Raw genomic sequence first — 25567 nt, 5'->3', positions numbered from 1 at the left:
GTAGGTTTACACCCGGGCTCTCCAACCCTGTTCCTGGAGAGATACCCTCCTGTAGGTTTACACCAGGGCTCTCCAGCCCTGTTTCTGGAGAGATACCCTCCTGTAGGTTTACACCAGGGCTCTCCAGCCCTGTTTCTGGAGAGATACCCTCCTGTAGGTTTACACCAGGGCTCTCCAGCCCTGTTTCTGGAGAGATACCCTCCTGTAGGTTTACACCAGGGCTCTCCAGCCCTGTTTCTGGAGAGATACCCTCCTGTAGGTTTACACCAGGGCTCTCCAGCCCTGTTCCTGGAGAGATACCCTCCTGTAGGTTTACACCAGGGCTCTCCAGCCCTGTTTCTGGAGAGATACCCTCCTGTAGGTTTACACCAGGGCTCTCCAACCCTGTTCCTGGAGAGCTACCCTCCTTTTTTGTAGGTGCTATCTATTCCCACACTAAACCCTCCTCTCCCTCCCTAGATGCTCTCCCAGAGGAGCTGGAATCTTACTATGTACATCGTATCCCCAAACTAACCCGTCACTTCCTCTCTCCCTCCAAAGATGTGGTCCCTGAGGAGCTGGCTGACCCCTTCTACAGGGACCAGTACAGCCAGGAGCACCTGAAGCCCCCCGTGGCGTCCCTACTGCTGTCTGCAGAGCTCTACTGCCGGGCGGGGAGCCTCATCCTCCGCAGCGATGCCGTCAAACCTCTGCTGGGACACAATGCCATCATCCAGGCCCTGGCACAGAAGGGACTGTACGTCACTGACCAGGACCGACTGGTCACAGAGAGGGACCTGACCAGCACGCCTATACGCATGGTGAGGATGGAGAGCTGTCTGTCATGCACACACACCTTCTTTCTTTCATCCCCTTTAATCTCTCTTCCTTCTCTCTCTCTCTTTCACTCACACACTCATCCTCAATCTCTTTGTGTGTGTTTGTGTGTGTGTGTGTGTGTGTGTGTGTGTGTGCTCTAAGGTAAGGTTTTATGATAAGTTGGTTATCAGAATCAGCTGGGTAGAGCTTAGTGTTGTAACGGACTGTAGGTGATCTGTGATCTGTACAGATCACCCCCCAGGGTCCGGCGCGCATCTGAACCGCGGATCAATTGGAAAGTTTATCCATCATAGTGTGAAATCCAGTTTTACTGCCACTGTTTATTTATTTTTTATTTTATTTTACCGTTATTTTACCAGGTAAGTTGACTGAGAACACATTCTCATTTACAGCAACGACCTGGGGAATAGTTTCAGGGGAGAGGAGGGGGATGAATGAGCCAATTGTAAGCTTATTACTTGTTAAAGTAATAATCCCCTACATCTCCATGTAGAGTCGAAAGTGAAAAGATAAAGAGAAGACAGATGCCTGCTGTGTTTTACTCTGAAGCCTGAAAGTTGGTTTTATTATTCTTTAAAAGCACTTGTGTGTACTGTTCACGTGAACGAGGCATGTTGAATCCCAACGAATCAATCCTGGATGCTCGCGTTGCAAAGAAGAAAAAAGAGCTGAAGAACTGGAAACGCCTCCTGCTTCATTTAAGTCTCATGTATGGGAGCATGTTGGAAGAAGGGTGGTGGACGACACCATTACGGTGTGTAGGCATTGTGCCACATGAAAGCCGTATGATCATGGAAATACATGGAGCATGGACACTCATTTAAAGCGTCATCACCCTGGTGTGTCAGTGATGGGAGCCAACTCAGCCAAGAGACAACTTCTCACCGCGACATTTATGCCCATTCCTACAGAATCAGACCGGACTAAAGCCATCACCAAATCTATTGGGATGTTTATCACTGCAGACATGAGGCCATACTCTGTTGTGGAAAACAATGGGTTTAAAAATATGGTGAAAGTGCTTGGGCCACGCTATGAAATACCCTGGCGCACCCACTTCACTATGAAGATCGTGCCAGATTGTTATGAACAGGAACATTTTAAAATTGTCGACAAATTATCCAAGGCATCCTCTGTTGCCCTCACCACAGACAGGTGGACCTCCAGGGTAACAAAAAGCTACGTGACTGTGGCTGCTCACTACACCACAGAGGAGTGGACCTCCAGGGTAACAGAAAGCTACGTGACTGTGACTGTTCACTACACCACAGAGGAGTGGACCTCCAGGGTAACAGAAAGCTACGTGACTGTGACTGCTCACTACACCACAGAGGAGTGGGAGATGTGAAGTCCGGTGCTACAGACACGCCCCCTCTATGAGAGTCACAAAGGCACAAATCTGGCGCAGGTACTGCTCGGAGCAGCTCGGAACTAGCTAGGAGCAGCTCGGAGCAGCTAGGAGCTAGCTAGGAGCTAGCTAGGAACAGCTAGGAGCTAGCTAGGAGCAGCTAGGAGCTAGCTAGGAGCTAGCTAGGAGCAGCTAGGAGCTAGCTAGGAGCTAGCTAGGAGCAGCTCGGAACTAGCTAGGAGCAGCTCGGAGCAGCTCGGAGCAGCTAGGAGCTAGCTCGGAGCAGCTAGGAGCTAGCTAGGAGCAGCTAGGAGCTAGCTAGGAACAGCTAGGAGCAGCTAGGAGCAGCTCGGAGCTAGCTAGGAGCAGCTCGGAGCTAGCTAGGAGCAGCTCGGAGCTAGCTAGGAGCAGCTCGGAGCAGCTCGGAGCTAGCTAGGAGCAGCTCGGAGCTAGCTAGGAGCAGCTCGGAGCAGCTAGGAGCAATAGCAGAGTGGAAGCTAGAGGCCCAATAGCAATATCCCAACCACCACAGATAATGCCAAGAACCAAGTAAATGCAGTGATAGAGGCTGGACTGGGGCCACAGACAGCTTGCTTTGCACATGTGATCAATTTAGCATCCTAAAGGGGAATCTCAGTGAACCAGATGGACCGCTTCCTTGGGAGAATCAGGAAGGTGGTTTCCTTTTTCCACCGAAGCCCAACAGCCGCTCATGTGCTTAAGACCAAGCTAGAAATGCTACAGCTACCGACCCACAAGCTCATACACCATGTCACAACAAGATGGAACTCCACTTATGACACGTTGGAGAGCTATCTTGAGCAGCAGGCAGCTGTATACTCTGCACTGACCGACAAGACCCTGGAAAAAATAAAGACATCGTCACCTTGTCTGATGATGACGTGAAAGTGGCAGAGGTCCTCCAGGTGCTCAAACCCCTCAAAACGGTTACAACCCTACTGAAAATAATCTGCACCGTCTGTGTCCATGATCCTACCTCTGAAAACAAGGATTCTACCATCCATGGTCCCAAGTGAGGAAGACAGCTCCATCACTAGAGATGTGAAGGCTGCCATTAAAGAGGACCTGAACCCCAGATACCCCCCTAATGTATAGGACTACCTTCATAGATCTACTGCACTGGATCCAAGGTTCAAGTCCCTGTCTGTTCACGTCCCTGTCTCACCTAGACCCTGCCCTACACCGGAGGATATACAGTGATCTCACCACTGAGACTGTGGCCACTGAAGAGGTAAAAAAATCTATGTAATATGAAAATGAATCATTTGTTAGTTTAATAGATCAAAACATTTTTTCTGCAGGGTCAAGCCACAGAGTCGACAGGACCAGACTCAGAAGCATCTCCTGCACAAAATCATTTGGCCACAAAGGAGATTTTCGGGGAGACCCTTGCGAGCAAGGACACAGGCAAGACGTTTGCCAACAGCATCAAAGAGGAGGAGGCATCCTACAAGGCAGCAAGCGGCATTCCAGTGGATGGTGATCCACTGGCATGGTGGAAAAGCAATGAGTGTAAATACCCTCACATTGCCATGATGGCATGATGCTATCTGGCTGTGCCTGGCACTTCAGTTCCTAGTGAGAGGGTGTTCTCCACGGCAGGGGACATAGTGACTGCAGAGGTCTACCCTCTCCCCAGACAATGTAGACATCCTCATCTTTTAGAAAAGTCATGGGAAGTTATAAGCTCAGGTCTGCTTTGCTTTCTTTCGTTTGTTTGATGATGTGGACACAGGCAATTTTCTGGATTCACTATTGTTCAAAGGAAGAAGGTATCATACCTCATATTGCACTTTAATTTAACAATTGAGTATTGAATATTTTATTTTAAGATTTTATTTAAACGTTGAAAAGTTCCTTGCTTTAAGTGTTCTTTAAGTAATAAATGGAAAGCAAAGTTATATTTGTCTCCCTTTTTTTGCTGATCCGAAAAATGATCCGATCCGTGACTCAACGTGATCCGAAGCGTGAGTTTTGTGATCCATTGCACCACTAGTAGTGCTAGGGCAAAAACCCAAACCCCTTGGTGTCCCCAGGACTGAGTTGGGGAAACCCTGCTCTAAGGTAGTGCTCTGTGGACAGTTTTCTCAGCGTTGTCTCCTGAAAGGACAAAAACAAGCCTAATGACAGGTTTCTACTAACAACCACAGACAGGCAGACAGACAGACAGACAGACAGACAGGCAGGCAGGCAGGCAGACAGACAGACAGGCAGGCAGACTGGCAGACAGACAGACAGACTGGCAGACAGGCAGACAGACAGACAGGCAGGCAGACAGACAGACAGACGGTACTGTTACGTCACACAGTACAAAATGCCTTTCTTAGGAAAGAGCAAATAAAGCAGAATATTGTTTTTATGTGTGTGTAATGGAACGGAGAGTCACGATCATGGGCTACTTCTCACTATAACATGTACAGCAGAAAGCATTCAGTTATTTAGTCTGCCCCAATTAGTAAAACCTGTCTCAAGCCTTTGGTCACGAACTGAGCGTTTAAGTAGTCCTTTTAAATCTACAGTCCTTTTCAGTTGATCTTCCATTGAAGAATGTATGGCAGCTTGATATGAGGGTATTTCATGAGCTTTTAAAACAGTTAGACTTGATATCAGTTATGAGATATTTATTCTAATCTGATAATGTGTGGTTGAGGACCATGAGTTTAGATCCAGCCTGTCAAGATCGTCGGATGAAGTAGACCAAGGTGCAGCGTGGTGAGGGTACATTTTCCTCTTTATTTGAATGTCGCCAGCAAAACCAATAAACAATACAAAACGACCGTGAAGCTTACAGGGCAAAGTGCCACAAACAAAGTTAACTACCCACAAGGACAGGTGGGAAAAAGGGCTACCTAAGTATGGCTCCCAATCAGCGACAACGAAGTACAGCTGTCCCTGATTGAGAGCCATACCAGGCCAAAACAAAGAAATAAAAAACATAGAAAATAGAACATAGAATGCCCACCCCAACTCACGCCCTGACCAAACCAAAATAGAGACATAAAACGGAACTCTAAGGTCAGGGCGTGACACAGCCACAATCTCATGCATAGTTGGAGACTGTATATAGTGCCTTCAGAAAGTATTCAGACCCCTTTACTTTTTCCACATTTTATTACATTACAGCCTTATTCTTAAATGGATAAAATTGAAAAATGTCCTCATCAATCTACACACAATACCCCATAATGACAAACAGAAATATCTTATTTACATAAGTATTCAGACCCTTTGCTATGACATTCGAAATTGAGTTCAGGTGCCTCCTGTTTCCATTGATCATCCTTGATGTTTCTACAACTTGATTGGAGTCCACCTGTGGTAAATTCAATTTATTGGACATGATTTGGAAGGCACACACCTGTCTAAATTAGGTCCCACAGTTGACAGTGCATGTCAGAGCAAAAAACAAGTCATGAGGTCGAAGGAATTGTCCGTAGAGCTCCGAGACAGGATTGTGTCAATGCACAGATCTGGGGAAAGGTACCAAAAGATTTATGCAGCAATGAAGGTCCCCAAGAACACAGTGGCCTCCATCATTCTGAAATGGAAGACGTTTGGAACCACCAAGACTCTTCCTAGAGCTGGCCACCTGGCCAAACTGAGAAATCGGGAGAAAGGACTTGGTCAGGGAGGTGGCAAAGATCCCGATGGTCACTCTGACAGAGCCCCAGAGGTCTTCTGTGGAGATGGGAGAACATTCCAGAAGGACAACCATCTCTGCAGCACTCCACCAATCAAGCCTTTATGGTAGAGTGGCCAGACAGAAGCCACTCCTCAGTAAAAGACAGCCTGCTGGGAGTTTGCCAAAAGGCACCTAAAGACTCTCAGACTATGAGAAACAAGATCCTCTGGTCTGATGATTGAACTTTTTAGCCTGAATGCCAAGTGTCACGTCTGGAGGAATCAAGGCACTGCTCATCACCTGGCCAATACCATCTCTACAGTGAAGCATGGTGATGGTAGCATCATACTTCAGGGATGTTTTTTCAGCGGCAGGGACTGGGACACTAGTCAGGATCGAGTACAGAGAGATCATTGATGAAAAACTGCTCCAGAGCGCTCAGGACCTCAGACTGGTATGAAGGTACACCTTTCAACAGGACAACGGCCCTAAGCACACAGCCAAGACTACGCAGGAGTGGCTACGAGACAAGTCTATGAATGTCCTTGAGTGGCCCAGCCAAAACCTGGACTTGAACCCGATCAAACATCTCTGGAGAGACCTGAAAATAGCTGTGCAGCAACACTCCCATCCAACCTGACAGAACTTGAGAGGATCTTCAGAGAAGAATGGGAGAAACTCCCCAAATACAGGTGTTTTTATTTATTTCACCTTTATTTAACCAGGTAGGCTAGTTGAGAACAAGTTCTCATTTGCAACTGCGACCTGGCCAAGATAAAGCATAGCAATTCGACACATACAACAACACAGAGTTACACATGGAATAAACAAAACATACAGTCAATAATACAGTAGAACAAAAGAAAACAAAAAGTATATATATACAGTGAGTGCAAATGAGGTAAGTTAAGGCAAATAGGCCATGGTGGCGAAGTAATTACAATATAGCAATTAAACACTGGATTGGGGGATGTGCAGAAGATGAATGTGCAAGTAGAGATACTGGGGTGCAAAGGAGCAAGATAAATAAATACAGTATGGGGATGAGGTAGATAGATGGGCTGTTTACAGATGGGCTATGTACAGGTGCAGTGATCTGTGAGCTGCTCTGAAAGCTGGTGCTTAAAGCTAGTGAGGGAGATATGAGTCTCCAGCTTCAGAGATTTTTGCAGTTCGTTCCAGTCATTGGCAGCAGAGAACTGGAAGGAAAGACGACCAAAGGAGGAATTGGCTTTGGGGCTGACCAGTGAGCTATTACCTGCTGGAGCGCGTGCTACGAGTGGGTGCTGCTATGGTGACCAGCGAGCTGAGATAAGGCGGGGCTTTACCTAGCAGAGACTTGTAGATAACCTGTAGCCAGTGGGTTTGGCGACGAGTATGAAGCGAGGGCCGACCAACGAGAGCGTACAGGTTGCAATGGTGGGTAGTATATGGGGCTTTGGTGACAAAACGGATGGCACTGTGATAGTCTGCATCCAGTTTGTTGAGTAGAGTGTTGGAGGCTATTTTATAGATGACATCACCGAAGTTGAGGATCGGTAGGATGGTCAGTTTTACGACGGTATGTTTGGCAGCATGAGTGAAGGATGCTTTGTTGCGATATAGGAAGCCGATTCTAGATGTAATTTTGGATTGGAGATGCTTAATGTGAGTCTGGAAGGAGAGTTTACAGTCTAACCAGACACACAAGTATTTGTAGTTGTCCACGTATTCTAAGTCAGAGCCGTCCAGAGTAGTGATGCTGGACGGGCGAGCAAGTGCGGGCAGTGATCGATTGAATAGCATGCATTTAGTTTTACTTGCGTTTAAGAGCAGTCGGAGGCCACGGAAGGAGAGTTGTATGGCATTGAAGCTCGTCTGGAGGTTAGTTAACACAGTGTCCAAAGAAGGGCCAGAAGTATACAGAATGGTGTCATCTGCGTAGAGGTGGATCAGAGAATCACCAGCAGCAAGAGCAACATCATTGATGTATACAGAGAAGAGAGTCGGCCCGAGAATTGAACCCTGTGGCACCCCCATAGAGACTGCCAGAGGTCCGGACAACAGGCCCTCCGATTTGACACACTGAACTCTATCAGAGAAATAGTTGGTGAACCAGGCGAGGCAATCATTTGAGAAACCAAGGCTGTCGAGTCTGCCAATAAGAATGTGGTGGTTGACAGAGTCGAAAGCCTTGGCCAGGTCGATGAATACAGCTGCACAGTAATGTCTCTTATCGATGGCGGTTATGATGTCGTTTATGACCTTGAGCGTGGCTGAGGTGCACCCATAACCAGCTCTGAAACTAGATTGCATAGCGGAGAAGGTACGGTGGGATTCGAAATGGTCAGTAATCTGTTTGTTAACTTGGCTTTCTAAGACCTTAGAAAGACAGGGTAGGATAGATATAGGTCTATAGCAGTTTGGGTCTAGAGTGTCACCCCCTCTGAAGAGGGGGATGACCGCGGCAGCTTTCCAATCTTTGGGAATCTCAGACGATACGAAAGAGAGGTTGAAAAGGCTAGTAATAGGGGTTGCAACAATTTCAACAGATCATTTTAGAAAGAGAGGATCCAGATTGTCTAGCCCGGCTGAATTGTATGGGTCCAGATTTTGCAGCTCTTTCAGAACATCAGCTATCTGGATTTGGGTGAAGGAGAAATGGTGGGAGTTTTGGCGGGTTGCTGTGGAGGGTGCCGGGCAGTTGACCGGGGTAGGGGTAGCCAGGTAGAAAGCATGGCCAGCCGTAGAGAAATGCTTATTGAAATTCTCAATAATAGTGGATTTATCGGTGGTAACAGTGTTTCCTAGCCTCAGTGCAGTGGGCAGCTGGGAGGAGGTGCAGCTGGGAGGAGGATGACATCTATGATGGTGCCCGTGTTTACGGATTTGGGGGTGTACCTGGTAGGTTCATTGATAATTTGTGTGAGATTGAGGGCATCAAGCGTAGATTGTAGGATGGCCAGGGTGTTAAGCATGTCCCAGTTTAGGTCACCTAGTAGCACGAGCTCAGAAGATAGATGGGGGCAATCAATTCACATATGGTTTCGAGGTCACAGCTGGGGGCAGAGGGAGGTCTATACCAAGCGGCAAAAGTGAAAGACTTGTTTCTGGAAAGGTGAATTTTTAGAAGTAACAGCTCGAATTGTTTGGGTACAGACTTGGATAGTACAGAACTCTGCAGGCTATCTTTGCAGTAGATTGCAACACCGCCCCCTTTGGCAGTTCTATCTTGGCGGAAAATGTTATAGTTGCGATGGAGATTTCAGGGTTTTTGGTGGTTTTCCTAAGCCAGGATTCAGACACGGCTAAGACATCCGGGTTGACAGAGTGTGCTAAAGCAGTGAGTAAAACAAACTTACGGAGTAGGCTTCTAATGTTAACATGCATGAACCAAGGCTTTTACGGTTACAGAAGTCAACAAATGAGGGCACCTGGGGAGTGGGAGTGAAGCTAGGCACTGCAGGACCTGGATTAACCTCCACATCACCAGAGGAACAGAGGAGAAGTAGGATAAGGGTACGGCTAAAGGCTATACGAACTGGCCGTCTAGCACGTTCGGAACAGAGAGTAAAAGGAGCAGGTTTTTGGATACAATCGCATAGATTCAAGGCATAGTGTACAGACAAAGGTGAGGTAGGATGTGAGTACATTGGAGGTAAACCTAGGCATTGAGTAATGATGAGAGAGATATAGTCTCTAGAGACGTTTAAACCAGGTGATGTCATCGCATATGTAGGAGGTGGAACAACATGGTTGGTTAAGGCATATTGAGCAGGGCTAGAGGCTCTACAGTGAAATAAGACAGTAATCACTAACCAGGACAGTAATGGACGAGGCATATTGATATTAGAGAGAGGCATGCTTAGCCAAGTGAACATATGGGTCCAGTGAGTGGTTGGGCTGACTTGGGACACGGCGATTCAGACAGTTAGCAGGCCGATGCTAACAAGCTAACAGTTAGTAGGCCGGGGCTAAACAAGCTAGCAGTTAGCAGACCGGGGCTGGCAAGCTAGCAGTTAGCAGACCAGGTTAGCAAGCAAGCAGTTGGCAGACCGGGGCTAGCAGTTAGCAGACCGGGGGCATGCAAGCTAGCAGTTAGCAGACCGGGGCAAGCAAGCTAGCAGTTAACAGACCGGGGCTAGCAAGTTAGCCTTTGGGGGACGTCACGATGGGGGTAAGTCTGTTTTTGCCTCTTTGTGCGGTGACGTCGATAGACCAGTCGTGGAATTAGTAGGGTTCCAAGTAGCTCTAGGTAGCTAGTAGGCCGCGGTTAGAATCCTCGGGCAGATTATGTTGGTATTCCACTCGTAGAGGATCGGCGGGGTTCCGTGCCCCATACCGGCAGTAGAAGGGGTCCGGATATTGTAGCCCAGGAGTGAGCTTTGGTGGTAGCCCAGGAGCCCTAGCCGGGCTAGCTTCAGGCTAATTGGTGCTTGCTCCGGGATGGAAACGCTAGCCAGGAGTAGTCACCCGGGATTGCGGTTAGCTAGTTGCGAAGATCCAGATGAAAATGTTCAGAGTTTGCGGAAGGAATCCATGGATATGGGGAGAAAAAATGTTTTATAATAATAATAATAATAATAGGTCCGTTATGCTCTGGTTTGAGTCACGTTGTTCGAACTGGCGAGAGCTTTCCGAGCTAAAGGTTAGCTGATGACCGCTAGCAATGGTTTGCTGACTGATAGCTGGTAGGTAGTTAGCTGGCTAGCTTCAGTTGAGGGATTCCAGATCCGAAGTAAATAGAAATACTTTTGGAAAAAAAAAACAGATCCACCTATTGTGTGCCAAGCTTGTAGCATCATACCCAAGAAGACTCGAGGCTGTAATCGCTGCCAAATGTGCTTCAACAAAGTACTGAGTAAAGAGTCTGAATACTTATGTAAATGTGATATTTCCGTTTTTTTTGTTTTGTTTTGCAAACATTTCTAAAAACCTGTTTTTGCTTCATCATTATGGGGTATTGTGTGTAGATTGATGAGTAAAAATGGTATTTAATACATTTTAGAATAAGGCTGCAACGCAACAAAATGTGAAAAAAGTGTGGGATATTTTTCGAATGCACTGTAACTGCCGACAAAATGGCAGGCTGCATTGCAGTGCTTTTTCTCTCTCTCTCTCTCCCTCTCTCATCCTCCCCCCTCCAATGCCCACATTCTAACCAGTGTGTTTATAATAAGACCAAACCATTTTTCTCTTGTGAATATTTAATGGCTGCTCGACACAGAGACCACAATTCATCTGCCCCATCTGCTGTGGCATACATAGAATCTCCTTCCTTCCCTCCCATCTAATCTTTCTCTCCTTCCCTCTATATCTCCTCATCAGTTATTTCTGTCTTTCTCTATCTCTCTTCTTCCCTCTCTTCAACAACACTTTCTCTACCTCCTTGGTCTTTCTTTCTCTCTTTTTCCTCTCTTTTCTCTCTCTCGCTCTCTCTCCCCACTCTCTCTCTCCCCCTCTGTCTCTCGCTGTCTCCCTCTCTCCTCTCTCTCTCCCTCCCTCTTTCCGTCTCTCTCTCCCCCCTTTCTCTCCTCTCTTCCCCCTCTCTCCCCTCTCTCGCATCTCTCTCTCCCCCTCGCTGTCTCTTGCTCTCTCCCTCTCCCCCCCTCTCTCCCCCCTCTCTCCCTCTCTCAAAAGCATCTATAGAGGATAAAATAAAGTCTCTACATTTATATTTACGTCATTTAGCAGACGCTCTTATCCAGAGCGACTTACAAATTGGTGCATTCACCTTATGATATCCAATGGAACAACCACTTTACAATAGTAAATCTATATCTTTTTTGGGGGGGAGGGTAGGGGGGAGGGTTAGAAGGATGACTTTATCCTATCCCAGGTATTCTCTAGTTCAGTATGTTGAAGATTGATCGATGGAAGTAGTTTCTCAGGTGTGGTGGGTTGGAGACGGGGGGCGGGACTTTGACGCAGTCCCACTGTCCTCTATAGTATCCAAGGACAGGGTGGGACTGTGTGTGTGTGTGTGTGTGTGTGTGTGTGTGTGTGTGTGTGTGTGTGTGTGTGTGTGTGTGTGTGTGTGTGTGTGTGTGTATGTGTAATGAGGGTGCAGGGTCCAACGCTAACTTTTTTCTCACTGGCCCAAAACAGAATTTCTACTGGTGTAGTTTTTAAATGCACAGGGCCAATAGGTTAGCATGCTTTTCTTTCTATATGTAGGTATTAATAGGCTACATTTGGTTATTATGATGCGTGTTTAAAAGCTGTTTAATAGAATATAAGTGTACTCTATTCTTTAGAATTGTATTAATTGCATACATTTTGGTTTCTAAAGTACAGTGGATGTCATTTCGAGAAAATAAATGTATATCTAAAAATAAGACGCTGCCTCTTTAAGACAAAGTTCCAAAAGAGAGATCGTCATGGCTACAGTAGGCTGGCTGTATGCTGGCTTCAAGACCAATGCTAGCTGTCTTTATGGATCTTTCTTTTAGCAGACTATCAACAGTAGCCAGTGTATTGCTAGCATGTTCTCTATTGACGGTTTCCTTTTGTAAATCACTTTCCCTAAAAGAAATAACTCAGCGAGTAGATTGATGGCTGGTTCTTTTTGCTCTGGACATGCTGTGTGAACGTAGCAACTTCTGTACTGCTCAAGTGCTCGTGAAGTTGGGACTCGTGGGAGCATAGTAATGCCAAAATGAACGGCCAATCCTATTGCTGAAATACAAATAGCATGACTTTGCCGTGTGTAGTCTTCTATGTTTTTTTCCTATGGTAGACGGCGACGGAGCAAGTAAATGTTGAACTGGAATACAAAAATGCGCTGAAAAGTTGCTGGCCCTGTTGAGATCCACTGGAGAGACAGGTTTTTACTGGCCCCGGGCCAGCGGGCCATCGTTAATGTTGGTCCCTGGGGTGTAAACAGGGAGTTGACCTTAATTGGCGACAAAGCCTACAGCCAGTTAACTTACTAGCCTGTATATCCTCCCTGACACACACACACACACACACACACACACACACACACACACACTATACACACCCACACCTCCTTTGTCCTTTAAACATGCACAATCTCTTCAGGATAGGCAGCTGCAGAGTGTAGCTCCCCATAGGAGTTGAGACAGTGTGTTTATGTACACTCAGCAGTCTGTGTAGTTTAGTGCAGATATGTGGTTGTTGCTGTGTTGGGTTTATGATGACCTCATGGTTTTTCACACACCGCTACTTGGCCTGGGTCCGGGTCAGAAGGAGGGAAGAGGATGACAGCAGGAGGAGGAGTGCAGTGGGGGAGTGAGGGAGTGGAGGGGTAGAGGGGCTTCCGCTTGGCTGGGGTCTAGGGAGAGAGGGGGAAAGGACTGTTTAAAGAGAGGGGGAAAAGAGGAGAGGAAAGGGGGTGGAGTTGAGGACTATGTTATGGTATCAGAGGAGGAGAAGAGAGGGAATATATCTTTAGGAAGAAGAGAAGAGAGAATATATCTGTAGGAAGAAGAGAAGAGAGAATATATCTGTAGGAAGAAGAGAAGAGCGGGAATATATCTTTAGGAAGAAGAGAAGAGAGAATATATCTGTAGGAAGAAGAGAAGAGAGAATATATCTGTAGGAAGAAGAGAAGAGCGGGAATATATCTTTAGGAAGAAGAGAAGAGAGAATATATCTGTAGGAAGAAGAGAAGAGCGGGAATATATCTGTGTAGGAAGAAGAGAAGAGAGGGAATATATCTTTAGGAAGAAGAGAAGAGAGAATATATCTGTAGGAAGAAGAGAAGAGCGGGAATATATCTTTAGGAAGAAGAGAAGAGAGGGAATATATCTTTAGGAAGAAGAGAAGAGAGAATATATCTGTAGGAAGAAGAGAAGAGAGGGAATATATCTGTAGGAAGAAGAGAAGAGAGGGAATATATCTGTAGGAAGAAGAGAAGAGAGGGAATATATCTGTGTAGGAAGAAGAGAACAGAGGGAATATATCTGTAGGAAGAAGAGAAGAGAGGGAATATATCTGTAGGAAGAAGAGAAGAGAGGGAATATATCTGTGTAGGAAGAAGAGAAGAGAGGGAATATATCTGTGTAGGAAGAAGAAAAGAGAGGGAATATATCTTTAGGAAGAAGAGAAGAGGGAATATATCTGTAGGAAGAAGAGAAGAGAGGGAATATATCTGTGTAGGAAGAAGAGAAGAGAGGGAATATATCTGTGTAGGAAGAAGAGAAGAGAGGGAATATATCTGTAGGAAGAAGAGAAGAGAGGGAATATATCTGTAGGAAGAAGAGAAGAGAGGGAATATATCTGTGTAGGAAGAAGAGAAGAGAGGGAATATATCTGTGTAGGAAGAAGAGAAGAGAGGGAATATATCTGTGTAGGAAGAAGAGAAGAGAGGGAATATATCTGTAGGAAGAAGATAAGAGAGGGAATATATCTGTGTAGGAAGAAGAGAAGAGAGGGAATATATCTGTGTAGGAAGAAGAGAAGAGAGGGAATATATCTGTAGGAAGAAGAGAAGAGAGGGAATATATCTGTGTAGGGAGAAGAGAGAGAATATATCTGTAGGAAGAAGAGAAGAGAGGGAATATATCTGTGTAGGAAGAAGAGAAGAGGGAATATATCTGTAGGAAGAAGAGAAGAGAGGGAATATATCTGTAGGAAGAAGAGAAGAGAGGGGGATTATATCCGTGCTCCAGAGAAGGAGAGGGAGGGGGAATGGGCATGTGGTATAGGAGGAGAGTAAAGGGGAATGGGTATGTGGTATAGGAGGAGAGTAAAGGGGAATGGGTATGTGGTATAGGAGGAGAGTAAAGGGGAATGGGTATGTGGTATAGGAGGAGAGTAAAGGAGGAATGGGTATGTGGTATAGGAGGAGAGTAAAGGGGAATGGGTATGTGGTATAGGAGGAGAGTAAAGGGGGAATGGGTATGTGGTATAGGAGGAGAGTAAAGGGGAATGGGTATGTGGTATAGGAGGAGAGTAAAGGAGGAATGGGTATGTGGTATAGGAGGAGAGTAAAGGGGAATGGGTATGTGGTATAGGAGGAGAGTAAAGGGGGAATGGGTATGTGGTATAGGAGGAGAGTAAAGGGGAATGGGTATGTGGTATAGGAGGAGAGTAAAGGAGGAATGGGTATGTGGTATAGGAGGAGAGTAAAGGAGGAATGGGTATGTGGTATAGGAGGAGAGTAAAGGAGGAATGGGTATGTGGTATAGGAGGAGAGTAAAGGAGGAATGGGTATGTGGTATAGGAGGAGAGTAAAGGAGGAATGGGTATGTGGTATAGGAGGAGAGTAAAGGGGGAATGGGTATGTGGTATAGGAGGAGAGTAAAGGAGGAATGGGTATGTGGTATAGGAGGAGAGTAAAGGGGGAATGGGTATGTGGTATAGGAGGAGAGTAAAGGAGGAATGGGTATGTGGTATAGGAGGAGAGTAAAGGAGGAATGGGTATGTGGTATAGGAGGAGAGTAAAGGGGAATGGGTATGTGGTATAGGAGGAGAGTAAAGGGGGAATGGGTATGTGGTATAGGAGGAGAGTAAAGGGGAATGGGCATGTGGTATAGGAGGAGAGTAAAGGGGGAATGGGTATGTGGTATAGGAGGAGAGTAAAGGGGGAATGGGTATGTGGTATAGGAGGAGAGTAAAGGGGAATGGGTATGTGGTATAGGAGGAGAGTAAAGGAGGAATGGGTATGTGGTATAGGAGGAGAGTAAAGGAGGAATGGGTATGTGGTATAGGAGGAGAGTAAAGGGGGAATGGGTATGTGGTATAGGAGGAGAGTAAAGGGGGAATGGGTATGTGGTATAGGAGGAGAGTAAAGGGGAATGGGCATGTGGTATAGGAGGAGAGTAAAGGGGGAATGGGTATGTGGTATAGGAGGAGAGTAAAGGGGGAATGGGTATGTGGTATAGGAGGAGAGTAAAGGGGAATGGGTATGTGGTATAGGAGGAGAGTAAAGGGGGAATGGGTATGTGGTATAGGAGGAGAGTAAAGGGGGAATGGGTATGTGGTATAGGAGGAGAGTAAAGGGGAATGGGCATGTGGTATAGGAGGAGAGTAAAGGGGAATGGGTATGTGGTATAGGAGGAGAGTAAAGGGGAATGGGCATGTGGTATAGGAGGAGAGAGGGAATACGTGCCAATGCTCCACTGCAGTACCATAGAGGGTGAGGTCTCAGAGCACATCTGCAGTAGCATAGAGGGTGGGGTCTCAGAGCACGTCTGCAGTACCATAGAGGGTGGGGTCTCAGAGCAAGTCTAGGTACGTATGCAGCATGTCAGTCTTTATAACACATGTACACACAACCACACTGCCCAATATTACAGTTGTCAGACATCCAACAGTGGAGCTATGAATCTCTCTCTCAATCTCTCTCTCTCTCTCTCTTCCCGTCTCCCTTATATCTCTTTCTCCCATCTCCTCCCTCTCTCAATCTCTCTCTCTCTCTCTCTTCCCGTCTCCCTCATATCTCTTTCTCCCATCTCCTCCCTCTCTCTCCATCTGAGACAGTGTTCCATCCATACCTCTCTGTAAGTGCTAAAAGTTTACTATGAGAGACACGTAGGGAGCTAAGAGCAAGGAGCGGCGCTGTACAGGGAGGAGATGTTATTTAATGTGTCTGTGGAGGAGCGTGTTCAGTACGTGTATGAACAGCCTACCATGGGATGACATTAGGAGGCATGCCTACATGACAGTCACAGTACTTAAGAGCAGACCAATAGAATGTATACACTCTAGGTCAGGGGTGTCGAACTCATTTCATGGAGGCCCTAGTGTCTGTTCTCCATCCATCGCTCTGTCCTCCATCCATCTATCTCCTTGTAAAGTTCAGGGCCACATCTCAATAGTCTCAAGTGGTCTCCTCTCTTCCTTCACCTGCACTGATCTAAAAACCCATGATAGGTTAAATAATTATGGTGTATGAATGTCTACTTTGAATAAGCTTTCACCTGTCTAGCTTTGTTCTAATCAGTGTATTCCAGTGGAGGGTCCTTAGAGGAGGAAGAAGAGGACCATCCTACTCAGTGAATTTCATACTTGTGAAACATTAAAAAAATTAAAACATTTTGATAAAACTATACTAAATATATTCACATGTCACCAAATAATTTATTAAAACACACTGTTTTGCAACAGCACTCTGTAGGGTAGCACCATGGTGTAGCTGGAGGACAGCTAGTTTCTGTCCTCCTCTTGGTACATTGACTTCAATACAAAACCTAGGAGGCTCATGGTTCTCACCCCCTTCCATAGACTTACACAGTAATTATGACAACTTCCGGAGGATGTCCTCCAACCGATCAGAGCTCTTGCAGAATGAACTAACATGTTATTTATTCAATCAAAGGATCAAATAATTAATCTAGTACTGAAAGCCTAAGCTACAGCTAGCTAGCACCACGGTGCATAAAGTGTGGTGAGTAGTTGATTTGAAGAAAACATTTTTACGCCAGACTCAGTAAGTCTCATTTGTATTTCTGAAATATCAAACTCTCGGGGCAACAAAACAAACCCAAGCAAGACGAAATGTAAACAAACCAAGGCAAGACAATGTAAACAAACCCAGACGAGACGTCATGTAAAAAAACACAGGCGAGACGTTGTGTAAAAAAACACAGGCAAGACGTCGTGTAAACAAACCCAGGCAAGACGTCGTGTAAACAAACCCAGGCAAGACGTCATGTAAACAAACCCAGGCAAAACGTTGTGTAAACAAACCCAGGCAAGACGTTGTGTAAACAAACCCAGGCAAGGTTTCTGTAAACAAACCCAGGCAAGACGTTGTGTAAACAAACCCAGGCAAGACGTTGTGTAAACAAACCCAGGCAAGACGTTGTGTAAACAAACCCAGGCAAGACGTCTTGTAAACAAACCCAGGCAAGACATCGTGTAAATAAACCCAGGCAAGACGTCGTGTAAACAAACCCAGGCAAGACGTCGTGTAAACAAACCCAGGCAAGACGTCGTGTAAACAAACCCAGGCAAGACGTTGTGTAAACAAACCCAGGCAAGACGTCGTGTAAACAAACCCAGGCAAGACGTCGTGTAAACAAACCCAGGCAAGACGTCGTGTAAACAAACCCAGGCAAGACGTCGTGTAAACAAACCCAGGCAAGACGTTGTGTAAACAAACCCAGGCAAGACGTGTAAACAAACCCAGGCAAGACGTTGTGTAAACAAACCCAGGCAAGACGTCATGTTAACAAACCTGGGCTAGTGTGACCCAAGCCACACACACACACACACACACACACACACACACACACACACATCTTTATGAGGGGATTAGTGAAAGCTAGGGCATGTCTTTTTAATCCATGTTTACTGTCAACACCAGTACTGATTTTATTCCAGCGACTGTAAGCAGCTTGATCAGTTAAAGCTCACCCCAACTCAGCTATCTAGTGTGACAGTATCTTTCCCTACACTCTTAAAAAAGGGTTCCAAAAGGGTTCTTCGGCTGTCCCCATAGGAGAACTCTTTTTAGTTTCAGGTAAAACCCTTTTTGGGTCCAGGTAAAACCATTTTGGGTGCTATGTAGAACCCTCTGTGGAAAGGGTTCTACTTGGAACCTAAAGGATTCTACCTGTAACCAACAATGGGGGCGGCAGGTAGCCTAGTGGTTAGAGCATTGGGCCAGTAACCGAAAGGCTACTGGAATGAATCTGTCGTTCTGCCCCTGAACAAGACAGTAAACCCACTGTTCCCCGGTAGGCCGTCATTATAAATAAGAATTTGTTCTTAACTGACTTTCCTAGTTAAATAAAACATTTTAAAAGGGTTCTCCTAGGTTCTAGATAGCACCTTTTTTCCCCCTATGAGCAACAATGTAAAAAAAAGCCTCCAAAACAACACTTTGAAATTAGTTTTTCAATAGTACACAAAGGTAAAATATCAGAATATTTATATATTTTCATATTTTCTCATAGCATATTATAGCAAACAACTTTATCAACACGGACACGAAGTGACTGTCTCTGCTATTACATCCCAGAGTGCACTCCTCCATCATTTTGGACAGAGGTTACATTACAGTATCTATTACATCCCAGAGTGCACTCCTCCATCATTTTGGACAGAGGTTACATTACAGTATCTATTACATCCACTGTTTTAGTCATATTTGTGTTTGTATTTAATTGAATTGAAAAGTGTTTACTCCCATAAGCCCAACATGCCTCAAAGTTAATATACTTCTGCCAGTTTAAGAACATGTTCAAAACATGAAAGATTAGTGTGTTTTTTTACATATAGCCAGAGGGTTCAGAAGAGACTAGGACTAAATCTCATAACTGCACACTCTGTCTATAAAGCTGTTGGTTTAAATCCAGAGTGTATTTCTGGATGATAAAGTCCAGTGTACTGTAAGCCTCTTGGGCTGTCAGTCAGAACAGAAGAGCTGCCAGCTGTGTGTCTGTCTTTCACCTTAATCTGATTCTGTAGACTACCTGTATATCACTGAACGTAATCTCTCACTCTCTGTCTCTGTCTCTCTGTCTCTGTCTCTCCCTCTCTGTCTCTGTCTCTCCCTCTCTGTCTCTCTGTCTCTCACTCTCTGTCTCTGTCTCTCCCTCTCTGTCTCTGTCTCTCCCTCTCTGTCTCCGTCTCTGTCTTTCCCTCTCTGTCTCTGTCTCTCACTCTCTGTCTCTCCCTCTCCCTCTCTGTCTCTGTCTCTCCCTCTCTGTCTCTGTCTCTGTCTCTCCCTCTCTGTCTCTGTCTCTCACTCTCTGACTCTGTCTCTCCCTCTCTGTCTCTGTCTCTCCCTCTCTGTCTCTGTCTCTCACTCTCTGTCTCTGTCTCTCACTCTCTGACTCTGTCTCTCCCTCTCTGTCTCTGTCTCTCCCTCTCTGTCTCTGTCTCTCACTCTCTGTCTCTGTGTTGTTGCCATGGCTGCAGGCGGGCTGTGTTTGTGACTGTGTGTGTGTGGCCTTGCTGTATAGAAGTGGGTAGAGATTTTTCTTAATGTTTAAACTGCCATTTAAAAAAAAAAAAAAAAAAATCTGTAATTTTTTTTATTTGTATTATTATAGGTGAATTCACAGTGCTGCCATGCAACGGTTTGGGTCTCATGGTGCGTCCCATTCATATGGTTAAGCATTGTACCTGTACTGTCATTACTGTACCTCAATTCTACCACAGAGTTTGCATTTCCTTCTCATTTAACTTCTCAAAGTATTGTCATACAGGACTGCTGTCGCTTGCCTTTCTCTGCCATTTTTCCAACTGTTAACGACGACGACGTAGTGGTGCAGAGTTGACTCAAATAATTGATTCCTCGACTCCTTGCATGTCGGCTCCTGGTGTCAACTCTTAGTGTCAAGATTTGATTCAGCTAGGAATCAACACCTAAGAGACTGATTAGTTGCCATACATCCAATAACACAAATACTTGCATCTTTCATAGCGAGCTAGCGAGGGACGGAGAGAGAAGGGGGGGCACAGTATAGGTAGGTCGGCCATGAGGCAGACAGTCAGAACCATGCACTAGGTCTATCTATCGGCAATGGAATGCTGTATCTCGCAATGGAATGCTGTATCTCGCAGTGGAATGCTGTATCTCGCAATGGAATGCTGTATCTCGCAGTGGAACGCTGTATCTCGCAGTGGAACGCTGTATCTCGCAGTGGAACGCTGTATCTCGCAGTGGAACGCTGTATCTCGCAATGGAACGCTGTATCTCGCAGTGGAACGCTGTATCTCGCAGTGGAACGCTGTATCTCGCAGTGGAATGCTGTATCTCGCAATGGAATGCTGTATCTCGCAGTGGAACGCTGTATCTCGTAGTGGAACGCTGTATCTCGCAGTGGAACGCTGTATCTCACAGTGGAATGCTGTATTTCGCAGTGGAATGCTGTATCTCGCAGTGGAATGCTGTATCTCGCAGTGGAATGCTGTATCTCGCAATGGAATGCTGTATCTCGCAATTTCTTGGCTTGCAATGGCTCGCAACTTCAGTAAAGCAGGGCCTATCATCAATGAAGAAGCTAGGATATTGAGGTGCAACACATTTTGCTCTCACACGGTCACACACAGTATCTGCACATGCGCACAGGTTTGCTTCACACTGTTTACAGCCTGGTAGTCAGGGCACCAAAAAAGCGGAGAATTTGAGCCTCGCATTTCATCGCTTTTAGTTGTTGCGGAAATAGCTATGCTGTTTACTTTCAGTTTACTTTTTTTTGTTTACTTTTTTTTATATATATATTTATGCAGTACCAGTCAAAAGTTTGGATACACCTACTCATTCCAGGGTTTTTCTTTATTTTTACATTGTAGAATAATAGTGAAGACATGAAAACTATGAAATAACACATGGAATCATGTAGTAACCAAAAAAGTGTTAAACAGATTTAGATTCTTAGAAGTAGCCACTCTTTGCCTTGATGACAGCTTTGCACACTTTTGGCATTCTCTCAACCAGCTTCATGAGGTAGTCACCTGGAATGCATTTCAATTAACAGATGTGCCTTGTTAATTTGTGGAATTTCTTTCCTCCTTAATGCGTTTGAGCCAATCAGTTGTGTTGTGACAAGGTAGCGGGGGTATACAGAAGGTATCCCTATTTGGTAAAAGACCAAGTCCATATTATGGCAAGAACAGCTCAAATAATCAAAGAGAAATGACAGTCCATCATTACTTTAAGACATGAAGGTCAGTCAATCTGGAATATTTCAAGAACTTTCTTCAAGTGCAGTTGCAAAAACCATCAAGCGCTATGATGAAACTGTCTCTCATGAGGACCGCCACAGGAAAGGAAGATCCAGAGTTACCTCTCTTAAAGAGGATAAGTTCATTAGAGTTACCAGCCTCAAAAATTGCAGCCCAAATAAATGTTTCACAGAGTTCAAGTAACAGACACATCTCAACATCAACTGTTCAGAGGAGACTGTGTGAATCAGGCCTTCATGGTTGAATTGCTGCAAAGAAACTACTATTAAAGGACACCAATAATAAGAAGAGACTTGCTTGTGCCAAGAAACACAAGCAATGGACAAGCAATGAGTCCAAATTTGAGATTTTTGGTTCCAACCGCTGTGTCTTTGTGAGATGCAGAGTAGGTGAACGAATGATCTCTGCATGTGTGGTTCACACCATGAAGCATAGAGGAGTTGTGATGGTGTGGGGGTGCTTTGCTGGTTACACTGTCTGATTTATTGTGGAATTCAAGGCACACTTAACCAGCATGGCTACCACAGCATTCTGCAGCAATACGTCATCCCATCTGGTTTGCGCTTTGTGGGACTATCGTTTGTTTTTGAACAGGACAATGACCCAGCACACCTCCAGGCTGTGTAAGGGCTATTTGACCAAGAAGGAGAGTGATGGAGTGCTGCATCAGATTACCTGGCCTCCATAATCACCCGACCTCAACCCAATTGAGATGGTTTGGGATGAGTTGGACCACAGAGTGAAGGAAAAGCAGCCAACAAGTGCTCAGCATATGTGAGAACTCCTTCAAGACTGTTGGAAAAGCAGTACAGGTGAAGCTGGTTGAGAGAATGTCAAGAGTGTGCAAAGCTGTCATCAAGACAAAGGGTGGCTACTTTTGCCAGCAGCATACCACCCTGCATCCCACTGCTGGCTTGCTTCTGAAGCTAAGCAGGGTTGATCCTGGTTGGTCCCTGGATGGGAGACCAGATGCTGCTGGAAGTGGTGTTGGAGGGCTGGTAAGAGGCACTCTTTCCTCTGGTCTAAAAAAAGATCCCAATGCCCCAGGGTGTGATTGCAGACATTGCCCTGTGTAGGGTGGTGTCTTTCAGATGGGATGTTAAATGGGTGTCCTTACTCTCTGTGGTAACTAAATGATCACATGGAACTTATCTTAAGAGTAGGGGTGTTAACCCTGGTGTCCTGGCTGAATTCCCTATCTGGTCCTCATACCATCATGGTCACCTAATCATACCCAGCTTCCAATTGGCTCATTCATCCCCCTCCTCTCCCCTGTAACTATTCCCCAGGTTGTTGCTGTAAATGAGAATGTGTTCTCAGTCAATTTACCTGGTAAAATAAAAACACTTTTGATTTGTTTAACACTTTCTTGGTTACTACATGATTTCATTGTTTTGATGTCTTCACTATTATTCTACAATGTAGAAAATAGTAAAAATAAAGAAAAACCCTGGATTGAGTGTGTCCAAATGTAGGGATTTTTGTTAACGTTAAGGATTTCCGATTTCATTTGAACATTCACAGCCCTAGAAGAGGGTATATAGTGTATGCTATGTTAGGCATCTACTAGAACTATGAAGATGCACGGGTCTTCATTTCATATGTCTGAATCACACCGATTATGCTGTATCAGATTAAGCAGTTGATCTATTATTCTTGGAGGGGTGATGTCAGAAAATACAGACTCTCTTGGATTATTTTGATAAACTGACGGCTATAAAATAGTAATTCGGTGATCTATTTAATGTATAGCTTTCACTAAATCCTAACTGTGTAATGTTTTACCACTGTAGTCTGTAGTGACACTGTACAAACCTACTATATTTACTGGCAGGGGAGTAGAGGAACTGGGACTGACTTTAAATATCTGGGAGGGAAAGCATGGAAACATTGGTTAGTTGGTCTCCGTGCCTCTCTCTCTCTCTCTCTCTTTTTCTCGCTCTCCTTCTGCCTGTTTGTATCCCCCCCTTTCCACCATCTGCCTCTCTCTTCTTTGGGAAACCCAGGGTCCCACTGCGTGTAAACAGTCTCTTATATATGTGTCTCTATGGGGTCATGATGAACAATTCTTTGCTGTTTTGTGTTTCCCTGTTTTGTTCCTTGGTGCTCTTAGTTTTGTTGCTTGGTGCTGTTAGTTTTGCTGCATGGTGCTGTTAGTTTTGTGGCTTGGTGCTGTTAGTTTTGTTGCTTGGGGCTGTTAGTTTTGCTGCTTGGTGCTGTTAGTTTTGTTGCTTCGTGCTGTTAGTTCTGTTCCTTGGTGCTGTTAGTTTTGCTGCTTGGTGCTGTTAGTTTTGCTGCTTGGTGCTGTTAGTTTTGTTGCTTGGTGCTGTTAGTTTTGCTGCTTGGTGCTGTTAGTTTTGTTGCTTGGTGCTGTTAGTTTTGTTGCTTGGTGCTGTAAGTTTTGTTGCATGGTGCTGTTAGTTTTGTTGCTAGGTGCTGTTAGTTTTGTTGCTAGGTGCTGTTAGTTCTGTTCCTTGGTGCTGTTAGTTTTGTTGCTTGGTGCTGTTAGTTTTGCTGCTTGGTGCTGTTAGTTTTGCTGCTTGGTGCTGTTAGTTTTGCTGCTTGGTGCTGTTAGTTTTGCTGCTTGGTGCTGTTAGTTTTGCTGCTTGGTGCTGTTAGTTTTGTTGCTTTGTTCTGTTAGTTTTGTTGCTAGGTGCTGTTGGTTTTATTCCTTGGTGCTGTTGGTTTTGTTGCTTGGTGCTGTTAGTTTTGTTGCTAGATGCTGTTAGTTTTGTTGCTTGGTGCTGTTAATTTTGGTGCTGTTAGTTTTGTTGCTAGGTGCTGTTAGTTTTGTTCCTTGGTGCTGTTAGTTTTGTTCCTTGGTGCTGTTAGTTTTGCTGCTTGGTGCTGTTAGTTTTGCTGCTTGGTGCTGTTAGTTTTGTTGGTTGGTGCTGTTAGTTTTGTTGCTAGGTGCTGTTAGTTTTGTTCCTTGGTGCTGTTCGTTTTGCTGCTTGGTGCTGTTAGTTTTGCTGCTTGGTGCTGTTAGTTTTGTTGCTTGGTGCTGTTAGTTTTGTTGCTTGGTGCTGTTAGTTTTGTTGCTTGGTGCTGTTAGTTTTGTTGCTTGGTGCTGTTAGCTTTGTTGCTTGGTGCTGTTAGTTTTGTTGCTTGGTGCTGTTAGTTTTGCTGCTTGGTGCTGTTAGTTTTGTTCCTTGGTGCTGTTAGTTTTGTTGCTTGGTGCTGTTAGTTTTGTTGCTTGGTGCTGTTAGTTTTGTTGCTTGGTGCTGTTAGTTTTGTTGCTTGGTGCTGTTAGCTTTGTTGCTTGGTGCTGTTAGTTTTGTTGCTTGGTGCTGTTAGTTTTGCTGCTTGGTGCTGTTAGTTTTGCTGCTTGGTGCTGTTAGTTTTGCTGCTTGGTGCTGTTAGTTTTGCTGCTTGGTGCTGTTAGTTTTGTTGCTTGGTGCTGTTAGTTTTGTTGCTTGGTGCTGTTACTTTTGTTGCTTGGTGCTGTTAGTTTTGTTGCTTGGGTCTGTTGGTTTTACTTCAGTAGTTTTATTGGAATAACAGACTCAGTTCATTGCTAGGTTTCCTATAGATTGTCCTTATAATAGGCCACTTGCAGTTTTGTGACACAACACAATGCCACAGATGTCTCAAGTTTTGAGGGAGAGTGCAATTGGCATGCTGACTGCAGGAATGTCCACCAGAACTGTTGCCAGAGAATTGAATGTTAATTTCTCTACAGTTTTAGAGAATATGGCAGTACGTCCAACCGGACTCACAACCACAGACCACATGTAAACACGCCAGCCCAGAACCTCCACATCCGGCTTCTTCATCTGCGGGATTGTCTGAGACCAGCCACCTGGGCAGCTGAGGAAACTGTGGGTTTGGACAACTGATCCTCACCAGAATCTTGACCTGACAGCAGTTCAGCGTCGTAAGCGACTTCAGTGGGCAAATGTTCACCTTCAATGGCCACTGGCACGCTGGAGAAGTGTGCTCTTCACGGATTAATCTCGATTTCAACTGTACCGGGCAGATGGCAGACAACGTGTACGTCGTCATGCTGGCGAGCAGTTTGCTGATATACCCCATGGTGGGGTTATGGTATGAGCAGGCATAAGCTACAACAAACACAATTGCATTTTATCAATGGCAATTTGAATGCACAGAGATGTTGTGACAAAATCCAGCATGATAATGTGCGGCCCTGTCACAAGGATCTGTACACA

The 25567-nt window shown here is 45.2% G+C and overlaps 1 protein-coding gene across 3 annotated transcripts in view; it reads left to right on the top strand.

Moving 5' to 3' along the window:
• The window catches only part of LOC115157447 (calmodulin-regulated spectrin-associated protein 2), a 67062-nt gene that overhangs the window by 7861 nt on the left and 33634 nt on the right, over positions 1 to 25567 (top strand). For all 3 annotated transcript variants that reach the window (XM_029705706.1, XM_029705705.1, XM_029705704.1), the window contains exon 2: positions 541 to 800. In XM_029705706.1, coding sequence (XP_029561566.1) covers positions 541 to 800 — 260 coding nt within the window. The remainder of the gene's footprint in view (positions 1 to 540; positions 801 to 25567) is intronic.

The sequence above is a fragment of the Salmo trutta genome, chromosome 21 (genome assembly GCF_901001165.1).
Source record: "Salmo trutta chromosome 21, fSalTru1.1, whole genome shotgun sequence".
NCBI lineage: Eukaryota > Metazoa > Chordata > Actinopteri > Salmoniformes > Salmonidae > Salmo > Salmo trutta.
Note: the sequence above shows the minus strand (reverse complement) of the source record. Positions and strands in the feature narration are given on the sequence as shown.